This window comes from Macrobrachium rosenbergii, chromosome 13 (genome assembly GCF_040412425.1).
Source record: "Macrobrachium rosenbergii isolate ZJJX-2024 chromosome 13, ASM4041242v1, whole genome shotgun sequence".
Taxonomy (NCBI): Eukaryota; Metazoa; Arthropoda; class Malacostraca; order Decapoda; family Palaemonidae; genus Macrobrachium; species Macrobrachium rosenbergii.
Window position 1 is genome coordinate 56,604,739 of NC_089753.1, and position 20,638 is coordinate 56,625,376.

The 20,638-nt window shown below is 36.3% G+C and overlaps 1 protein-coding gene across 1 annotated transcript in view; it reads left to right on the plus strand.

The window, feature by feature from the left end:
• LOC136845346 (propionyl-CoA carboxylase beta chain, mitochondrial-like) overlaps positions 1-20,638 on the plus strand; it is a 58,924-nt gene that overhangs the window by 20,446 nt on the left and 17,840 nt on the right. Inside the window, exons 3-9 of the mRNA XM_067115588.1 lie at positions 3,572-3,697; positions 5,358-5,504; positions 7,698-8,005; positions 13,463-13,668; positions 17,373-17,581; positions 19,839-19,916; positions 20,137-20,257. Coding sequence (XP_066971689.1) covers positions 3,572-3,697; positions 5,358-5,504; positions 7,698-8,005; positions 13,463-13,668; positions 17,373-17,581; positions 19,839-19,916; positions 20,137-20,257 — 1,195 coding nt within the window. The remainder of the gene's footprint in view (positions 1-3,571; positions 3,698-5,357; positions 5,505-7,697; positions 8,006-13,462; positions 13,669-17,372; positions 17,582-19,838; positions 19,917-20,136; positions 20,258-20,638) is intronic.

Sequence of the window (20,638 nt, forward strand, 5' to 3'; positions counted from 1 at the left end):
AAAAAACTAAATATTCTGGTGGATGAACTGAGCCGTCAAAAGCAGGTCCTTCCCACTGAGTGGACCTTGGATCCCCTGGTCTATTTCTATCTGCAAAACTGTGGGGCAGGCTGACATTGGACCTGTTTGCCACCTCAAGGAACCATCGCCTTCCTCTCTTTTGTTTTCTGGCCCTGGACCCCTCTAGCATGGACAACAGATGACATCCTGCTAGATTGGTCCTACTTGGACGTCTATGCCTTTTTTGCCCTTCAACATGACCAGGGAAGTGCTGAACAAGTCCTGGGCTCATTGCAACATTACAATGACTCTTATAGTCCTGTTCTGGCCCATGAAAGAATGGTTCCAGGACCTGCTGCGGTTGTGGGCAGACTTGCTCTGACAGGCTTCACACTGTCCGGAAGTTTGTCAGAGCGTACAGGTTTTCAAGATGTGCTGAAGAGGCTATTGCAAGATGCAGGCATCGATTTCCTAGCTGCATCTTTCAAGCTAAGGGGTGATTTTCTGAAGCTGGTGTCTCAGACTCAATGTCTCTTCTTAGATGCCTGGGACCCAAATTGCGGATTTCCTTCTTTATTCGAGGAGATTAGGGGTCACTCATCCTCCACCATTAAGGGGTATCAACCTGTGTTAGCTCAGTGTTTAAACATGGATCCTGAATCTCACGTCAATTCCAGATCTTAACGGACATAGTGTTGAAGTGGCTGACAGGTCCCTTTTTTGAACCCCTTAGTTCCTCTTCTTGGAGAAACCGTACTTGGAAGACACTCTTCCTTGTGGCCTTGGTTACTGCTGATATTTTAGCGAGTTCCAAGCCATTGATAAAGGGTAGGTTTTTTCACAAGGAGATGCAATTTGCTACTTTACCCTTGGATTTTTAGACAAGAACGAGGACCCTTCCGAGCTCTGGCCCCGTTCTTTCTCCATTAAGTCCTTAATGGATACCTTGGCTCTAAAGAAGAAGAGAGAGTTCTTTGTCCTGCTAGGGCTTTAAGTTATTGCCTGAGCATGATTGAGGAGAGGACCAGCCAGTAACCTCTGGTGCTCTGTCAAGAACCCGTCGCCCCCTCTAAGAACACATTGTCCTTCTTTGTCAAAGACTTAATTTCTGAGGCAAACTCTCAGATTCAGGAGGACATTTTGCCTACTTTTAAAGTGAAAGCTCATGACATCAGAGCAATCTCTACCTTATTAGCTTTCAGGCACACATGTCCCTTGCTTCCATTCTACGGTCAGCCTATTGGAAAGAAGTTGAAACAGTGTTTGAAAATTGCAGTGCCTTGGGGCCATTTTCAGTGGCTGGCATGGTATTGGGAGAGGAAGCATAGGAATCTCTTTTTCTCCAACTATCTTTTCGCCTTGAAGTAGGGTGTCGAAGTTTTGGGAGCCAGGGGGTACAATGTACCTGGAGCACACACCAGTCTCAGTGGATGAGTTGTGTTTTCAGTGTAGGTGAAAGCATTGTCTGTTTTTTTTTTATAATGGTACTGCATCCAGGGCAAGGGCACTTATATATGCTTTGGTAGCCATCAGTCCTACTCTTTGCTGCAAAGCTCTCACTTAAGTAGAGGCGCCCCATGGCTTTACCACCATGCCACTACAGCTGAAGGTGAGCACCAACCAGAGACGGTATTCACCTGCAGAAGCTCTTTTACCATGTAAGGAAACGACAAGCATTGCCTCAATGCTAGCAAACTTTTCTATTTCAAATTCATTGCCAATACTTAATGTTTTGAAGTAGAATATGTCCATGTATCCCACCTCCTGTCAGTGTGGGATTCAGCTATGTAATTACTTGGTAAGTTACATGAAAATGTTATTTTCGTGATAAAATTAAGTTTCATATATGCTTACCAAGTAAAGACACAATCCACGAAGGAAAGGGAAACAATGGAGTACTGCAAGGCCTTTCAACTTCTTGTCCTTAACTTAGCAGACTGAAGAAATATAAAAAGTTTACAAAGAAAGCTCGAATAAATGACAGATGGGATTACAAAGGAAAAATATGTACCTGGAATCCAACACAATTGAAGGATTAGTAAACATACCTAAACAGGGTTAAATATTTAAGAGGTTTTACAAAGGATTAGGCTCAACAGCTCAGAAGCAGGGACAGGACAATTAAAAGATTATACAATGATGGTGACTGACCACCAATAGTAATTCTCCTTTTGGTAAAGGGGACAAATGACGAATTAGTAATGAATAGCTATTGATTAATTGTTTGTATGTACAGTACTTAGTAGGTGTATCTTCTCCCAGCTAGGGGATGTACCCTTTCCCATCTGAGATAGTTTGTTAACAATTTTTAAAATCTTGTTAATTTTATAGATGATTTATAACTTCATTTTGCCTTGAACTGATGTTCACCTCACCACTTAATATGCAGTACTTGCCAATTGTTCCACCACTTTTGGTACAGCTTGTAGTCACTTGACTGTTGATTGTTGTTTTTTGTCTTATCAAGGCTACAAGTAATGATGATGGAAAGTGTAGAGGGCTTAGGGGTATACTGTACCTGTACGGGCTCATTTTTTTTTTTGTAATTTTTTTGTGTAATTTTACTCAGGTCTTACTCCATTCTTACCCCAACAGAAAAGGTAGTATGTTTGTCAGTAAAAAAAAGGCAGGTGTTTTTGGAGTTACCTTATGATCTGTTCTGATCAAGCTCTTTTCTGTGCTGTTGATGGAAACATTGTCTCATTACAAGGGCTTGGATGATCAGAATGGAACATTACAGGTACTTTCTGGGATTGAAATTTTGGTGAGTAGATATTCACCATTTGGGTAAAGAGCCCTCAGTCTACCAGAAGTTTGGACTGGGAAAACTTCTAGATAGCCTTCCTGATAAGATTAGCAGCTTGCTGGCTTGACCAAGGGGAAGTGGTCACTTATAACGTCAGCTTTCTGCATTTAAAATTATAAATGTTAGTGTCACTTTAAAGTAAAGGGTAGGGTGATGACCTTCGTGATATGTCTGGTACAGAAGTCCAACATACTTTTGCTCGAGTTTCAGGTTGAAGGTGACCAGGTTCTCACTTTCCAGGTATTGATTTTCACTCCTGAATATTATTAAGCAATTGTTGGGTTGGGAAGTTTTTTCTTCAGCAAAGTTTGTTGACACTACAAACAAACCAGAATGGACTTGGATGAGGTGAAAGGAATATGTGGATGTTAGTGACCAGAACACTGGAAATTACCATGTTAGTTCTCCCAGTGGCATACAGTAAAATAACATAAAGATAATGAATGAACCTGTTGTTACATCAAACGGTAAAGCATGTGTTTGGGACATTAAAGTACTTTTCTCCTCTTTATTAGTTAATAGTAAGGTTTTGAAAGAACACACTTTTTTGTGATAAATTATTTACAATGTTTCATGGTAACTTTTACTGCTCAATACCATTACAGTATACTGTTTTTGAATATGTTGATCAGGTTCGTACAGTTACAGTAGTTATGTTATTTTTAATTATCTGTGTTTTTGTATGAAAAAGCATATGCAGGTTATTGAACTAGGAAACAATTTTTAAATTATTTTATATTTTTGCTAATGTAAGGGTATCTTCAGTTTTCAGGTGATTCAGTTGTAACAGGACATGGACTCATCCATGGGCGTTTGGCATACATCTTCAGTCAAGATTTCACAGTCTTTGGAGGATCTCTGTCATCTATTCATGCCAAGAAAGTATGCAAGGTTAGTAAGAGTAGTTATGGACCTGAATTCAGTGGGGTTTCCATCTGATCATCTCAGAAATATCTGAAATGAAATTCGTCAGTAAAAGATTGTAATGTAGGTGTAGGGGCTGTTATATGATAGTCGAAATGCCTATAGTATTGATGTATTTATAAATGCTTGCACACTAGCAACCATGTGTATTCCAGATTCATTGTAAATGCAACAGTGACTCTTGATGGTTATGTACTATCGAGGCCAGTGAGAATAGAGTTGCCCTAAACCAAATCTTATACTCAAGGATCATAGTGTCAGCACTGGAAAATAGTTTGTGTTTGCAGATGTGTTTGGCCGTATAAACAGTGATTTTTTTATGTTGTAGGATTGTTGAAACTGGTGAAAGTTGGAAGGTGTTTGTTAGAGGAGTAAAATGCGAGACATTGTAAGACCAGGGTTAGGACAATTAATGAAAGAACAAAAGATAAAATGGTGGAGGGCTGGAGTTGGTTCCTTACTTAGACATTTTGGAATGCTTCAAAATGGTTGTACAGTACAGTATTATTAACAGAGAGTCAGTGAACTATGGAAGGCAGTAGGAACACTGCTGTAGTTTTGGAATAAAGGAACATTTGATTTTATTATTATTTGGGGAGAAAGCTCTTGTAAGGTAGTTTCATTTTAAGCTGTGGCTACATCAGTAGAGTTAATTTTGTAGTTAACATTAATTTTTCCTCCTGTTTTTTCTGTATGGACCATAAGTTTAAGCTATGGCTGCATCAGTAGAGTTAGTTTTATATTTAACTTTAATTTTTCCTCCTATTCTTTCTCTGTGGAGCATAGTGTACTTAGGAGATGCCTTATATCATTCTTATTGACAGTAGTTCTTTAGGGTATGGATATACCCTCTCTTTTACTGATAAGAATTAACAGCAAAATATTAACAAAATGCAATGAGTTGTGATCATACCCTGCTGATCTAGAATAAAATGTAAACTTATGTATAGACTAAAAACAGTGCAACTTAATCACCAAAGGCTGCTACCAGAAAGTAATACTCTTAGTATGGCTTAGACCAATGGTTCCTAACCTGAGGGCCGTACGGCAAATTTCAGGGGGCCACAGAAAAATATTGGGAGTATGGGTGGCCACAGGCTCATTGAAGGTGACCACAAAACTACCATGCTGTTGCCTCATAGATTTCAGTTCTATTAAAATGTAATCTATGTAGATGAGACACTTTAAGATTTTATTTTAGAAACTATTTTTTGCAGCATACTATACAGATAGTGCTGTTCTGGTGATGGGGTTACCATTTCTGTATCACATCCTACCTCAGGGCACAAAACAATCTTTCCAGAATTAGTAGTATACTGAGGTTTTTGTAATATGTTGGAAAACATCCACAAATCTGGAAGGTTTTCATGTTTTGTATCCATACAAACCTGTTAATTTAACATAGAGATCATCTCTACAGAATACTCTTTATGTAACTTTGTGTAGCTTGAAATATTAAATTAGCCAGAAAATTCCACATTCCAGTGAATGAAAATCTTGGAAATAAATTCATAGCAGTGTGATCTTGAAAGTAATTGTTATAAAAAAATTGAATTCAAGAAATAGTATTTGTAATTGGCCAATATATTTCCAGTACAATTACAATTTTATGGTGATTTTATTTCAGATTATGGACCAAGCAATAATGGTGGGTGCTCCAGTCATTGGACTTAATGATTCAGGTGGTGCAAGAATTCAGGAGGGTGTTGAATCGTTAGCTGGATATGCTGATATTTTCCAGCGAAATGTGATGGCTTCAGGTGTAATTCCCCAGGTAAGTGATGTGGTTTGCTGTAATACACTATGTAAGTTTTAGCATAAGTATATAGTATGTAGATATAGAGAATTACTGTAGGTTATTTGCCAGTTGTTGGTGTATAGAAAATTACTGTAGGTTATTTGTCAGTTGTTGGTACAGTATATAGAAAATTACTGTAGGTTATTTGTCAGTTGTTGGTATAAATGCCACGCTTTAGGAAATGCAAAACAATTTTATCATACACTTTTTGCTGGATTATGTAGTGAATCATAGTGTTTTTCACTTTATATATATAGTATGATGTTAATGTTTTAGAAGAAGGAATTTCTCATGAGACTAGAATTTCAGAGAAGAGCTCTTGGTTTATTAGAAGAAAAATAATGTACTCCAGGACCATTCCAAATTGAATTGTCCTTTAGTTGTTAGCCCTTTTTGTTTACAAGTTATTGAGCTGCAGCTTTTCTAGTGACCATGTTTTGAAGCTTGTACATCTTATGTAGCTGGTAGCCCTAGTTCTTATTTTTACCTTTATGGTAAAGAAACTGAGATGGGTGAGCTCACCAAATGAAGATTGGTCATTTAACAGAACGTTATGAATGTGACAGACCTGCCTTAAAAAAAAGAAAAAAATTGAGGATGGGCAGTACAGTGCTTGATGTGCATAGTGAGGACTTGGGATTGGAGGTGTTGTTGTCAAGATGCTCATTAAGACAATAACCTTTGCAGTCTCTCTAGAATGGCAGGCAGCAGCCCTGCAAAGGTTTTATTATTCAAATATGAATCTAACTAATGGGGAAAAATCCTAAAAGGCCCCTAATCTTTGCATGGAAGCTATCACAAAATAGAATACATATGCACAAGTGATTGTAAATAAGGATAAATTAAAAAGTTATATACATGAATAACATAAAGTAGAAAAATTAAATGAGGGGTTTAGTGTTCATTAAAGTAGCGCTTATTTTATAAACTTGAATGCATCAGCATTAATAACATTGTCAGGAAGACTTTCACAGTTTCACAGTAAAGGGGATGAAAGGGATCTGGTACCATGCAATGTGACATGCTGGCACCTCGTTGAATTGTAGAGTAGATGCTTATCAAAATGGGTTAGTATTCACTACAATTATTTTATTTAAGTGTCGTTGAAGGTGATAGCAGAGTTTCTCTGTAGAAATAATGCTTATGAAGATGGTTGAACAAAATATCTTGCAGTAATGGTCTAAACCTGTCATTATTATTACTATAGTTGATATGGTGAAACTTCCAAGTCACATTTCTAGAATCTCGTTAGGCTCACTCTGAAGACTTCAGCTGTGGTGAAAGATGAAAGTCAGAGCTGGGCAAAGTTAGAGAAGGCAAACAGCTTCATAAGAAGACTGAAGAGTAAAAGATAGAAAGCAAATCAAGGTGGAGCTAAAGGGACATTACAAAGAACCACTGGTACAGTTTTCAGTGGGTTGCAAATAGCACACTCTGAGTGATATTCCCTTACAAGTTCTCACAGTATGCCTTGTGTGGTGCACTGTAGTTGGCTGTAGAAGATTTTTATGAACATCTCCTTACACACCAATTGCATTGTTTTCTGCTTTTTTCACCTCTCATTTAAGAACAAACTCTCTAGGCAACTCCTCCCCGTAGGGGGGGGGAAAGTGCCATCAGTGCACCTCATGCAGTGCACTGTAAGCATTACTTAAGGTCCTTTGCAGCAAGCCTCTGGCCCGTAGCTGCAACCCCTTTCGTTCCTTTTACTGTACCTCCTTTCATATTCCTTTTCTTCCATCTTACTTTCCACCCCCTCCTAACAACTGATTCATAGTGCAACTGTGCGAGGTTTTCCCCATTTCACCTTTCGAACTTTTACTGTCAATTTCCGTTTCAGCACTGAATGACACCATTGGTCCTAGTGCTTGGCCTTTGGCCTAAATTCTTTATTCAGTTCAATTCTAGGCAACTCCTCTTGAATGTAAAAATGTGACTTGGTCTTGGTAAACTAATGTATAATACAAATAATAATGAGTAGTTGTGGACATGGTTGCTTGTGCAGCAGACAAGAATCTATGTACAGTATAACTGGTTGACTTGTGATCAACATTTTAATTTCTTTGCAATGATTAGATATTTATAGAGGCTAGGTATTTGAAAATTAAATTACCTATTACAATTTGAATATATTTTGAATGCCAGAAATTTGGTTGTTTGATTTTACAGATTTCTATGATCATGGGGCCATGTGCAGGTGGAGCAGTATATTCACCTGCCTTGACTGATTTCACTTTTATGGTGCAAGATACTTCTTACCTTTTCATTACTGGACCGGATGTAGTCAAGGCTGTAACCAATGAAGATGTTACTCAAGAAGAACTTGGAGGTGCTCGCACCCACACTACCCTGTCAGGTGTTGCTCATAAGGCTTTTGATAATGATGTTAATGCTTTGCTAAATCTACGAACCTTGATGAACTTCTTGCCACAGAGTAATGAAGACCCTGCACCAATTAGACAGTGTGATGACCCTTGGTAAGCAACGTGGCTTTGTTTAGATATAAGGAAGTGTGCTATGCCTGAAGTTATTCACATAAGATAACTGAACATTTCGTCATATATCACAGAGGTCCTTCCTGTATTTTACTTTCATATACTGTAATCCCTTTGGTCTCTTCTCATCTTGTCATCTGGCTTCTTTGCTGTAAATTTCACTGCTCACTGAGGAATAATTTTTTCAAGTGAGTGCCATTGCTTTATAGAAAAATGATTCATTAGCCTTCTTAAAGTACTTTTTAATAACAATAAAGATTCTTTGAAAGATATTGCCAGGTTAAAAGGAATAATATGATGATGAAGACAAAACAAGCAAAATAAAAAGTTAGATTTTCACCTTATGTCTTAAATTATTATCATTTACTGTATAATATAAATAAAAGGTGGTATGTTGGTCTGTGCCTTCCTTGGGAACAATGTACAGTAAGGTTTGATTTAACCAGTTTTCAGATATCTGAAATTCTCTAGCAACCTGTCCTGTGATAAATAAAAGTTCTGTAAGACATCAAACGGTTATATTTTATGATCAGTGGGTATGCAGGGGAAAACTTTCTTTAGTAATAAAAACATGCTTTGTTCAGTTTCGACCTATTAGTCATATATTGCCTGAATAACTATTTAGGAGGGAGAACAAAGAAGCTTTAACCTCTCAGGAACAGCCTTTTAATCTCAACACAGGTGGAGGATTAAAGACAAAAAAGGATCAGAAGTCAGTCTTCAGGAATACCAACTGTGAAGGCTATGAGCATGCAGATCATTGTTATGTATCCTGTAAGTAATGTGCATGAGCAATTGACTGACTGAGCTCACACCAGCATGAGTATATAACTGAGTTCACACCAGCATGATTATATATATGACTGAGTTCACACCAGCATGTTGGTTACCTTAAATAGCCATGTCTTGTAAGAACACCAGAGAGATGAGAATTCATGAAGTTCATGATGAAGTGGATGAAAGTTTCCTATCCTTCCAAGTTGATATTACTGCTGTGATATTCAGTCCATACAAAAATAAATCCTGATGTTTATGCATTACGTCTGTCAAATACAATTTTAGTGAAGGTACAAAAGCATTTCTGTGTTCCTGTTTGAAGAATGGCTGCAGGTTACAAATTGTGCTTAAAGGCCCAATATGTCAATGAATGGTGGAACCAGACAGTGGAAAACATGAAGACACAATAAAGACACCTCATGAGAGCAATGGTAAAATTTAGGAAAATAAGGAAACTTTTTGTCTTAATGGGGAAGTACAGTATGCAGTGTAATGAAAGAAGGAAGCAAAGAATAAATGGGAGGAGACAGTCAGAAGAGAACAAGTCAAGCTATAAAGAAAGGAATAAGGAAGCTAAGAGGGTAGCAGCAAAAGCCAAGCAGGAAGCATATGACCAGGTGTATCAAGATGTAGCAAAAGCATTAAACAAAAGCACAAAGGACATAACCCACATTCAGCAAATCACCTGTATAAAGCAAATCAGGGGGCAGACAGAAAGGTAGTGAGGAAAGAGAGGAACATTATAAAAGATGGAAGGAATGTTTTGAAAAACTCAATGAAGTATATGAGAGATTCATAAGTGGAGATGGAAGTCCAAATTTGGAATGGTTAATGGGATGGCCAAGGGAGAGGTAAAGGAGGCTCAGAGAAATATAAAAAGTTTTGAAGTTTCTGGCCAGATTGCAAACCTGTTGAGGCAAGGAAGGCACTGGATGAGGAGGGAGTAGATTTATTGTTAGAATTAATGAAGAAAATTATGGAAAAGGAAATTATCCAGATAAAAGGAGAGAGTGCATTGGTTCTGATTTTTAAAGAGAAAGATGCAAAGATTGAATCTAATGGCCCATATCTGAAAATATTTGTAAGAATCATAGACTAGACTTACACAGGAGGTCAAGATCAGAAGACACCAACTGGGCTTATGATAAGGATAGGTACATTAGATAAAATATTCTCCCTACCCCAGGTTATGGAGATATACAGAGAGAAACAAAGGGCTCTTCCTGTGGTTTTGATCAACCTAGAAAAGCCATATGGAGTACCTAGACAGGAAGTATGAAGTATGAGGGAGCTGGAGGCAGCCAGAAAAATATGTGAGAGCAATTAATGAAATTTATAGAAATGTAACAACCACCATGGGAAGTACTGGAGGGATGACTAGCAACTTCCTGGTCAGGGTAGGACTGTACGAGAGATCACCTCTGACCCCCTTGTTCAGTGTCATGCTGGATGTAATGGCTGAGGATTTAAGGGAGGAGCCCCCTTGGTGTATTTTCTGGCTAATGGCATCATTTTGATTGCAGAAACTAGAGGGGATTAAGAGAGGCCAAATAGGCAGAGTATGAATGGGATAGATGATGACCAGCGAGTCACAATTAAGCTGGGAAAAGTGAAGATCAAGAGAGTATTGAAGTATCTGGCCTCAATAATAGATGCAGAGGTGATATGGATACAGAAATTAATCATCAAATTCAAGCTGTATCCAATAATTGGAGGGAGGTATCAGGCATACCGTGTGACAAGAGTCCCTTTTAGGTTAAAGGACACGGTGCTTAAGGTCATGCTAAGACCTGCTGTGTTGTATGGGGTAGAAGCAGCACCACTGAAGAAAATAGAGCAAATAAGGTAGATGTGGCAGACATGAGATGCTCAGATGGATGAGTAGAGTGATGAGAAGAGATATGATGAGAAATGAATATATCATTGGATCAACAAAAGTCACTGAAGTGTCAAAGACGGACCAGGAGTCAAGAATGAGTTGATTTGGGCACCTGATGAGGAGGGAGAATGAGTGATATTGTGCAGAAGAGGTCATGGAAATAGCAGTGCTGAGGACGATGATGTTGGGGAGCAAAAGTTGCAGTTGGAAGGACAGCAACACTTGGAAGAGGAAGAAGAAGAGGAAAGATGGAAGAGTAAGCTTTCGTGTACAAAAGAGGCTCACTGTGAAGGTGTTAGTTGGTATGACCTTGAGAGTAAATGTATCCATATTAAACTTGAGGTTATAGAACCAGATGGTGAATGGTTCTTGAAAGTAGATCAGGAAATGAGTAAAATTTTATGATGCTGTTGTGAAATTTATGAAGAAAAAAGAAATTACAAAGTCAACCACACGAACAGGATTCCTCTTGAAAGCTACACTCTGGACCACTACCCCTACCCCAGCTTCAAAAGTCTATCTTTCTCCTTGCATCATCTTTGTCCAGACCCTCTGTAGCTCCTGGTAATCCTACTGATAGCTCTGATGAATATATTGATGAGCCTGAACCACTACCAAAAAATGATGGATTCAGTGACCCAAATGTTAACTTGAATGTCCTTATAACTTTTATTTCGTTTATATGACATTTTTGTAATTTTTGCTGATTGTATTTTTTAAGTTATTGCAAATTACAACAAGGTTATCAGGTTGGAGTTTCCTTTAGACCTTTTCGTTCTTCAGAGTAAAGAAAAATGGTTACTTGTATTTACAGTGTGCAAACCTCAGTAATTTATCTTAGCTAATTTCCATATTATGGTGATTACAATATACTGTACAGTACTCTTGGATAATTTTTATTAGAGCTGAATTTCTCTATTCTGTGTATTGCCTTCATGCAGTACACTAATCTAGAAACTTTTAAAAATATACTAAAAAAGTCATAAGTGGTGCAAAGGTGACATTACTACAACAGTATCCAAAGATGGTTGGCACTAATCTGCTACCTTTACATTAATGATTAGAATATCGGTATAGGTTCGACTCCTCTCTTTTTGATCAATTTACTTAATGAAGTATTCGTAGGAATGGAACTCTAATTGCTTCATCCAAAACATGATAGGCTGCTTGAATATACAGTTGTATTGAATAGAACATATGCTAACCTAAAATATCTCTTTCTATATTACTGCTGCTGTAATGTGAAGCATAATACAGGCAGTCCACGGTTAACGGCGGGCTCGGTTAACAGCGATCCGGTTTTATGGCGCTTGTGTAGCGATGAAAATCGGCAATTTTGGCACCGAAAATCGCCAATTTCCGCTTATTGGCGCTAATAGTTGGGTATTGGCGCCGATACATACCTAACAGAGGCGCCAATAACTGAAAATCGGCGCTTTTCGGCGCCAATAACCCCCGAAAATTGCCGATTTTCTGTTAGCGACGGTTTTTGGTTATCATCACACCCTCAGAAACGGAAACCCGCCAATAACTGGGGACTGCCTGTAAAGGTTTTTACAGTGGAAGTACAAATGAAAACCAGATATAAAGTGCAGTACATATTTGGATATGACTACAACCATTCAGTGCTGCTGATGTTGTTGGAAGCAGGCTGAGGGAGCAATGTAGGCAAAAGGGGAAACTTAATGAAAGCTATCGAAATTCAACACTCAGGAGCGACATAACAACTAATCCATAACAGTTATGTTTTATGACTGTTAAACCTAGTTCGTTATTTTGGAATTACAGAATAAAACCCTAATGATTAGACATTTGTTTTTACAGTGGATAATAGTTGCTAACAACTGTAAGGTATTTGCTAACATCAACAACTTTCTTTGTCTTGAGATGGAAGTTATCATATTTTATTATATTTCGTTATTATTGTTTTCAACTGAAAGTAGTATATTTTGGTGCAAGATTCTGATATCTTTAGGGTTTAACTTTGTTAAAGAAGACCACAGTTATTTGTGTTATGTTTGATTAGTTAGTTATAAATGATTTGTTTAACCAGACCTCTGAACTCTTAGGGTTCTTCTCAGGCTGGAGTGTGTTATGTTTGAAGGCTGGTCACTGAAACCAGTTGGTCATAGTTGATAGGCTAGAATTATACATTTGACTTTCACTGTGTAATGTGCACTGTGAATTTCCTTGACTTTCTTTAGGTGATATATCTGTCTTTTATGTTGGAAATGATGATATTTTTATGAGTTATGCTCGAAGTGATGATATTTTTATTAGTAAAGATTTTATTGAAATGCATAATTGCATATATATAATAGAAAATATAACAATTTTGCAGATTTTTATTTTAAACCTATAAAAGAATTGAATCCTTCAAGATGGGAAATGTGGTGTTAAAAGTAGTATCATTACTAAATCTATGAAAGATGTTCTCTGACTTGGGAATTGATTAAAAGTGGATGATTAATGTTTTTCAGTGAATAATGAACAAGATTGTGGTTTTTATGGATCGTACTTTTTAAGGTTCTTCCAACTGCTTGTACATAATATTACAGAATTAGAACCTTTTTATATATGTGATGTAGGCTATAAGGAGTAATGTTACAGGATTAGAGCCTTTTTATACATGTTATGTATAAGGAGTGTGCATTAAGGCCAAACTCCTATGAATTGCATGTTTTTTTATGTTTTTTTACATCCTGTCTCCTGTCTGTAGATTTATATTGTTGTGTAAATATCTATAACGCAAAGTTTACTGACCAGTAACCCCTGTTTTACAGGGACCGTGATGTTCCAGGACTTGATACCATCGTGCCTTTGGAATCTACAGCTGCTTATAACATGCTGGATGTCATACATGGTATTGTTGATGAAGGAGACTTTTTTGAAATTATGCCCAATTATGCCAAAAATTTAATTATAGGATTTGCTCGAATGAATGGACGAACTGTTGGTATTGTTGGCAATCAACCAAAAGCTGCAGCAGGTAAGGGTTCGGGTAATTTTATAAGTTATATAGAGGAATTTCTGATACTGTAATTTTAGGTATCAGGTTTATCGATTCAAAAGGGTTGTCAGATTGCATGTCTTGGAAAATGCCATTATCGTAATTGCACTAACGTGTGTCATTCACTATTTTTACGTATACATCACTAGACAACAGTTATTGTTATCCAAATACCCTGCATTACTTTTGTTTTCAATTGCAAACAGCAGGAAGCTGATATTCTGTAATACATGTCAGTAAAAATAATAATGAAGCAATTGAAAACCATGGTCCCATTCCACACTTGGAACCACACCAAAATTTAATCAACATTTTTCTTGAATGTAGCGAAGCATTTCAGGAAATTTCCGGAAATTTGCCTTGTTTGTTCTGATGTATTCCTTCTGACAGACACACACCAACGTAATCCTTGATGGAGTTAATATCTGAATCTTGCAGAGTTTCATTGCAATCATGGATAAAGGACTTAGAATCTGCACTGAAGCTTTTAGATTATCCCTAAATAAATCTCCATTGAAAGTGATGAACTATCATTCCCTCTTTACCATAACTTGGTAACTGTGAATACAGTACTAATGCAATTTTATTTTCCAAAAGGCTTCTATACATGAATATTTTTCTCTCTTCCCAGGTAGTGCTGATTGGGATAATTCCCTTAGTAATTAAAAATAATTCTCCTAAAAACTGCACACAACTTATTATTCATTCCCTAAACTTATGAAGCTGTTGTAATTACAGAAATATCTTGGATCCATTTTTGTGTAAGTATAAAAAGATGAGATGATGCTGATAGAGAAACCAAAGCTGCATCTGTTGTGACCAGATCAACTGGATCATTCTTGCATCATTGAAATTTATAATCTTTATTATGTGGCAGCCTTTTTGGAATAATGAATCTGATCAAGCAACAAGTTAAAATAGTTTAAACCCACAATTGGATTTTGTCATTTATTTCAGAAGTGTCACATGAAGTAATTTTGTGATTTGTATGAAATGGTCACACTCACTGATATATGGACATCAGTTAATTGCCTAAGTAACCCAGTCCCAGTCAGTATCAGAGGTAGACAAATTTCAATCTGTTGTGAATATCATTTCTTAGATGCAAGTCCTTCAGTGATATTTTGTTGGAATCCTCATCATTTACAATTTATCCAATAAATTTCTAAAAGCATGCAACTTAAAGTTCTTGAATACAAGAACAAACCCTTCAGGTCAGCCTTGATGGGTCTGGTAAGTTTAATATGGGTCCCTGGTTAAACTTCATACCAAGGATAATTGTCGTTATTAGAAATTTAATAGGGTCACCCAGTCATGTTCTTGTTTTTAGCCTGATTTAGGGATTTATTCATGAATGCGAAGTAAAAATTGGAGGAGTGTTTAGTTGAAGGAGCTGGAAAGTTAGATGAGAGTAGACCTATGGGAATGGATGAAAAATTTAAAGGAGAAAGGTATGCAGCTGGGGACCAAGATGTTACAGTGAAACCTTAAACCACCTGCAATGCCATGCTCGGCACATTGCATGTAGTGCTCATCTATGAGGCAAGAATATTAACCCTAAAACGCCTATTGGACGTATCATACGTCGACTAAAATTGTCTGTTGGGTGCCGAGTGGACGTACCGTACGTCGACTACAAAAAATTTCAACCTTCAGTCAACTTTTGACTCGACCGAAATGGTCGAAAAACGCAATTGTAAGCTAAAACTCTTACATTCTAGTAATATTCAATCATGTACCTTCATTTTGCAACAAATTGGAAGTCTCTAGCACAATATTTCGATTTATGGTGAATTTTGAAAAACCTTTTTCTTACGCACGGCGGTAACTCTAGTTAAAAATTTCATAAATTCTTTTGTCATTTTGTCATAATTTTTGCACTGCTCTATATTAGCCGTTACATAAAGTTTTATATATGAAAATGTGCGCAATTTCATGTACAATACAGCAAAATACAACCCATGGTTGTAGCTTTTATCAGTTTGGAAATATTTTCATATAAACCACGATAACTGCAAAATTTCAACCTTCGTCAACTTTGACTCGACCGAAATGGTAAAAACGCAATTGTAAGCTAAAACTCTTACATTCTAGTAATATTCAATCGTTTAACTTCATTTTGCAATAAATTGGAAGTCTCTAGCACAATATTTTTATTTATGGTGAATTTTTAAAAAAAACATTTTCCTTACGTCTGCGCGATAACTCTGCCGAACATCTCAGAAATTCTTTCGTCTCGTTGTTGTAATATTTGCACCGTTTTATATTAGTCGTTACATAAAGTTTTATATATAAAACTGTGCGCAATTTCATGTACAATACAACAAAAAATAACTCATGGTTGTAGCTTTTACCAGTTTTGAAATATTTCCATATAAATCACGATAAATAGAAAAAATTCGACTTTCGGTCAACTTTAACTCGACTGAAATGGTCGAAAACTGCAATTGTAAGCTAAAACAGTTACAGTCTAGTAATATTCAATCAATTAGCTTCATTTTTCAACAAACGGGAAGTCTCTAGCACAATATTTCGATTTATGGTGAATTTTTGAAAAACATTTTTTACGTCCATTAATTACAAATTCATGCATCATTTTGTGATAATATTTTCTCTGTGTTGCTTTGATCGTTTTAAATTTTGTTATGTACCAAAATCATCGCAATTTAGTGTACAATACAACTAAAAAAAATTAACTCATTAGCTTTAACCGCTTTGCTTACAGCGATTTGTATACAATTATATACTCAGTTTTTTTTTTTCGCTGTCATATATTCCAATATTTATATATGATAATATTTTTTTCATTTCTGATGGTTGCATACTACAGGCAATGATAAAAAAAATGAGCCAAAAATGAACTCTTAATCTTAAAACTAAGCGTGCTGTGATTTTTTGAAAAACTTTTTTCCGCTTCAAGCGCTTAACTCACCGAATGCAACGCATAAGGAGACGTTTTTGTAAATAGGGCTTCGGCGTTAAAGGGTTAATCAAGCCATTAGTGAAGATGTAATTTTGATATTGTATTTGAAAAATGAGCAGTTTTAAAGATATTTTCTATAATTGCAATTTTCACTTAAAATATGAATTATATTTTGTTAATTCCATCTTACACAGTAATTTATTAATATGACAGGACATAGAGCCTTCCTGTCCTGAGTCCTTTGTATTCTATTACTGTGTCAACAAGCACTATTCTGGCAGAGACCAATTATAAGAGAATTCTTTGTAATTGGAGCCCGGGGGTGGGGGACCATGAGAGTGTAACTCCTTTGAGGACTCAGCTTCTACCAAAAATATTTTTTCCTAAGTTAAAACCTGTTTTTTCTTGAGTGGTTAGAAAATTAGTTTATTATTAACATTGTAAAATACAGTTAAGTAGCATATAAAATGGAAAAATTGATATCAGCATTAACTCTCCTCATTAGCTTCTGGACATTTGCTTACAATGTTGGCATTGTTATTCTTAAATTGTTATATTTTTAGACACCTCAAATAATTGGTGAGGGTTAACAATGAGGGATTACTGCATATCCACAAAAACATTCTTTGCCATAGATTCTACAAACTGATAATCAGTTATTACATTTTATATAACATGTTTTCTAATTTACAAATCATAAACATAATTTCTTTTTTTAACATATACCTGAACTTGTAATACCTGAACTTATAACTGACAGGTTGCTTGGACATCAATTCATCTGTGAAAGGTGCAAGATTTGTTAGGTTTTGCGATTGCTTCAATATCCCGTTGGTTACTTTTGTGGATGTACCTGGTTTTCTTCCTGGTACTGCTCAAGAGTATGGTGGCATCATTCGCCATGGAGCAAAGCTGCTTTATGCTTTTGCTGAAGCTACTGTACCTAAAATCACCATTATCACAAGAAAGGTAAGATCTCTTGCAATCTTTTTTGTAAACAAAAGAAAGACAGCTGTCCATAGGTAAATTTCACTAGAATTTGCTCTTGTGAATGGCAGACTGAGGTAGCTCACACCTTTGATATATAATATGTGTTTACATATTTAAAATTTGTAACAATTGTAATTTTTCCTAACCTTAAAAGTCAATTGTAGGTTATATCTTCTATGGTTAGAACAAGTTAATTACTGGAAAGTGGTGGTAAGCTTCCCCAAAATTGGTTGGCCGTTTTTCTACGCAATATGAACTATTACTTTTGATATGTAAATATTTTCTGGTGGGAAAATACATCATCATAACTACTTACAGGAGGGGCGGATAGCTCAAGGCACGTAGAACTGACTATAAGCTTCATCCTCTTCAGAATGAAAATGAATATACAGGGAGAGAAAAATAGACTTCACATCTCTTGATCAGTAGTATAGGGTTCAGAACTACGGCTGTATTTTCATATGGATTAGGGAGTTCTGACATATTGCACTGAAGTAATCTCTTGAAAATCTGGCCATACACAATCAACACTATTCTATTTACCACACCTTTTTTCAGTTGCCTTCTTCAGTCTCTAGTTCCAATAGTTTGGTATTTTAAAATTGCATTCAGGGGGCTGAATTATGCACAATATATTTGTTCATCTCAAGCTTATGTTTCCTTGCTGTTAAGTGAATAATTGTTAATGAGAGAGAGAGAGAGAAAATTTTTACACGTTCAGATATTTATGGGTGCATTCCAAGTGTAGTATGTTTTTACTGAATTTATATTATACTGCAGCCTATTGATTGTTTATACTTGTGTGGATTACATAGGTTTTATTTTCTTAGTGTTTGAATTGGCTGAGTAAGATTGGACCAGTATTTTTGGTATGGATTGTATAGGTTTTATTTTCTTATTGTTTGAATTGGCTGAGTAAGATTGGACCAGTATTTTTGGTGTGGATTATATAGGTTTTATTTTCTTAGTGTTTGAATTGGTTGAGTAAGATTGGACCATTATTTTTGGTGTGGATTATATAGGTTTTATTTTCTTAGTGTTTGAATTGGCTGAGTAAGATTGGACCAGTATTTTTTGGTGGCATGGCATGTACTAGAATATTCATATCAACTGAGGAACCCACACCCACCTGGCACGTAATATTGCAGGTGATTAAGGGAATATTGTATTCCAAGGTGGGGTTAATGAATTGTAGATTTCACCTCCAGAATGAATCATGGACATTTCAAAGGATACAACTGTGATGTCTTAGATGTGTGAAAGAGGATGCATTGCTACAAATAAATATGATTCATGACAACTTCTGACACCCAAAGAATTAAGAACACATTGAAGAGATGACATCCTTTCAGGAATATAATGAGGGAGATAGGAAAGGCGAGGACCTCGATATTCCTTTCCAGAAGAAGGATTTAAGTTAGTATTATGCAAGGTATAAATGTGCTGTAGACTTGTGAAGGACTACATATAGAAGGTACCCCTTCTCAATGTCATAGTTCACAAGTGTATTGTTGTCATTTACTACCAACAAGGAGATAACTGGATGAGTAGAACTAGTATACAATTGCTTTTTTTTTTCTAAAAGAAGACATACCTAGGAAGACTTCTGACAAAGTGACTGGAGCTAAGGTTAAGTCTTTTTATTGAAAAGAAAGTGAGGTCATTGCAGCCTAGGTATGAACCATGGAATGAATTATATGGTATTTTTTGCTCTTAGTATGTTGCCAATGCATTTTTGTGACTTATGAGAAGTGTGTCAGTTGTTTATCTGTCTTTAGATGGGAAGGAAGAGTACCAGTATTTCTTGTTAGTGTGCTGCTAGTGTATTTTCGTGACTTATGAGAAATGTGTCAGTTGTTTATCTGTCTTGATATGGGAAAGAGAGTACCAGTCTATATTTTTTATCAACATGAAAAAATTTCTTGTAATTTTTTTTGTTATGTGCATACCAACCTCTGTAGGTGATGGCATTAAATAGGAGGTATAGTTTGTTGGAGGGGAAGCATCACTTATTATGGGACCACCTCACTCACCTTGGTTACTAATACTAATGATTTTTTTAGGATGCAGGTTGCAGCTAGAAACCTTAGAGAGGGAAAGACTTTTATAATGATAGTTTTATGTGAATTTTGTAAAATGTTTCAACATAAAATAACTACCCTTTACATGAAGTAGCTGTAAAATTTCAGCTTATTTGCAGTTTCCTTGCTGAGGTCACACTGAATTGTATTTACAGGCTTATGGTGGGGCATATGATGTCATGTCTTCCAAGCACTTGAGAGGAGACGTGAGCTACACTTGGCCTACTGCAGAGGTATCATATCAGTCTGCTTTCTTAAAGAATATTTAGTGTAAATTTAAATTTTTTTTATTAAAGTTTAGCTTATACTATAAATATAGGTGTTTTTATTGTCAATGCATTTTTCCAGCTTTAAGGACTTGTATGTCATATCTGCAATATACTTTGTTGCATCTGAACCTTGTTAGTGTATTTCTCTTCATTATTTTTTATATTTAACAAAAATATTTCTCAGGTAGCAGTAATGGGAGCGAAGGGTGCAGTGTCTATACTGTATCGTGGCAAAGCTGATGTATCGAGGTATGAGGCAGAATACATGGAGAAGTTCGGTAACCCATTCCCTGCAGCAATCAGAGGTAGGATATAATACAAGTGTGTCCCTACAAAGTACAAACCTCAAATTTACAAATGCCAGGAGGAAATAAATGTGAGTACTGAATGTCTGGTCCAAGTGAGGTAGCTGTTGAAAACCCTCAGTCCAGAAAGTGAGTTCTTTCTTTTTACAGGTCAAATACAAGTGCTTTGATTATGAACACTGCTCGTTCCATAATGGATATGTTTTGAGTGCTGTTCTGAACATTTTCTTTTTCATCAGTTGGTTTCAAACATGCATTTTACGCCACTTCTAGTAGTCATTTGTTTTCATTTACTTATAAAATGTAGTGATTAATATTTGATATTAGTGAGATGTCTGGAATAACCAGTTGATTAATTGTCAGTTTTATAAATTTAATCAT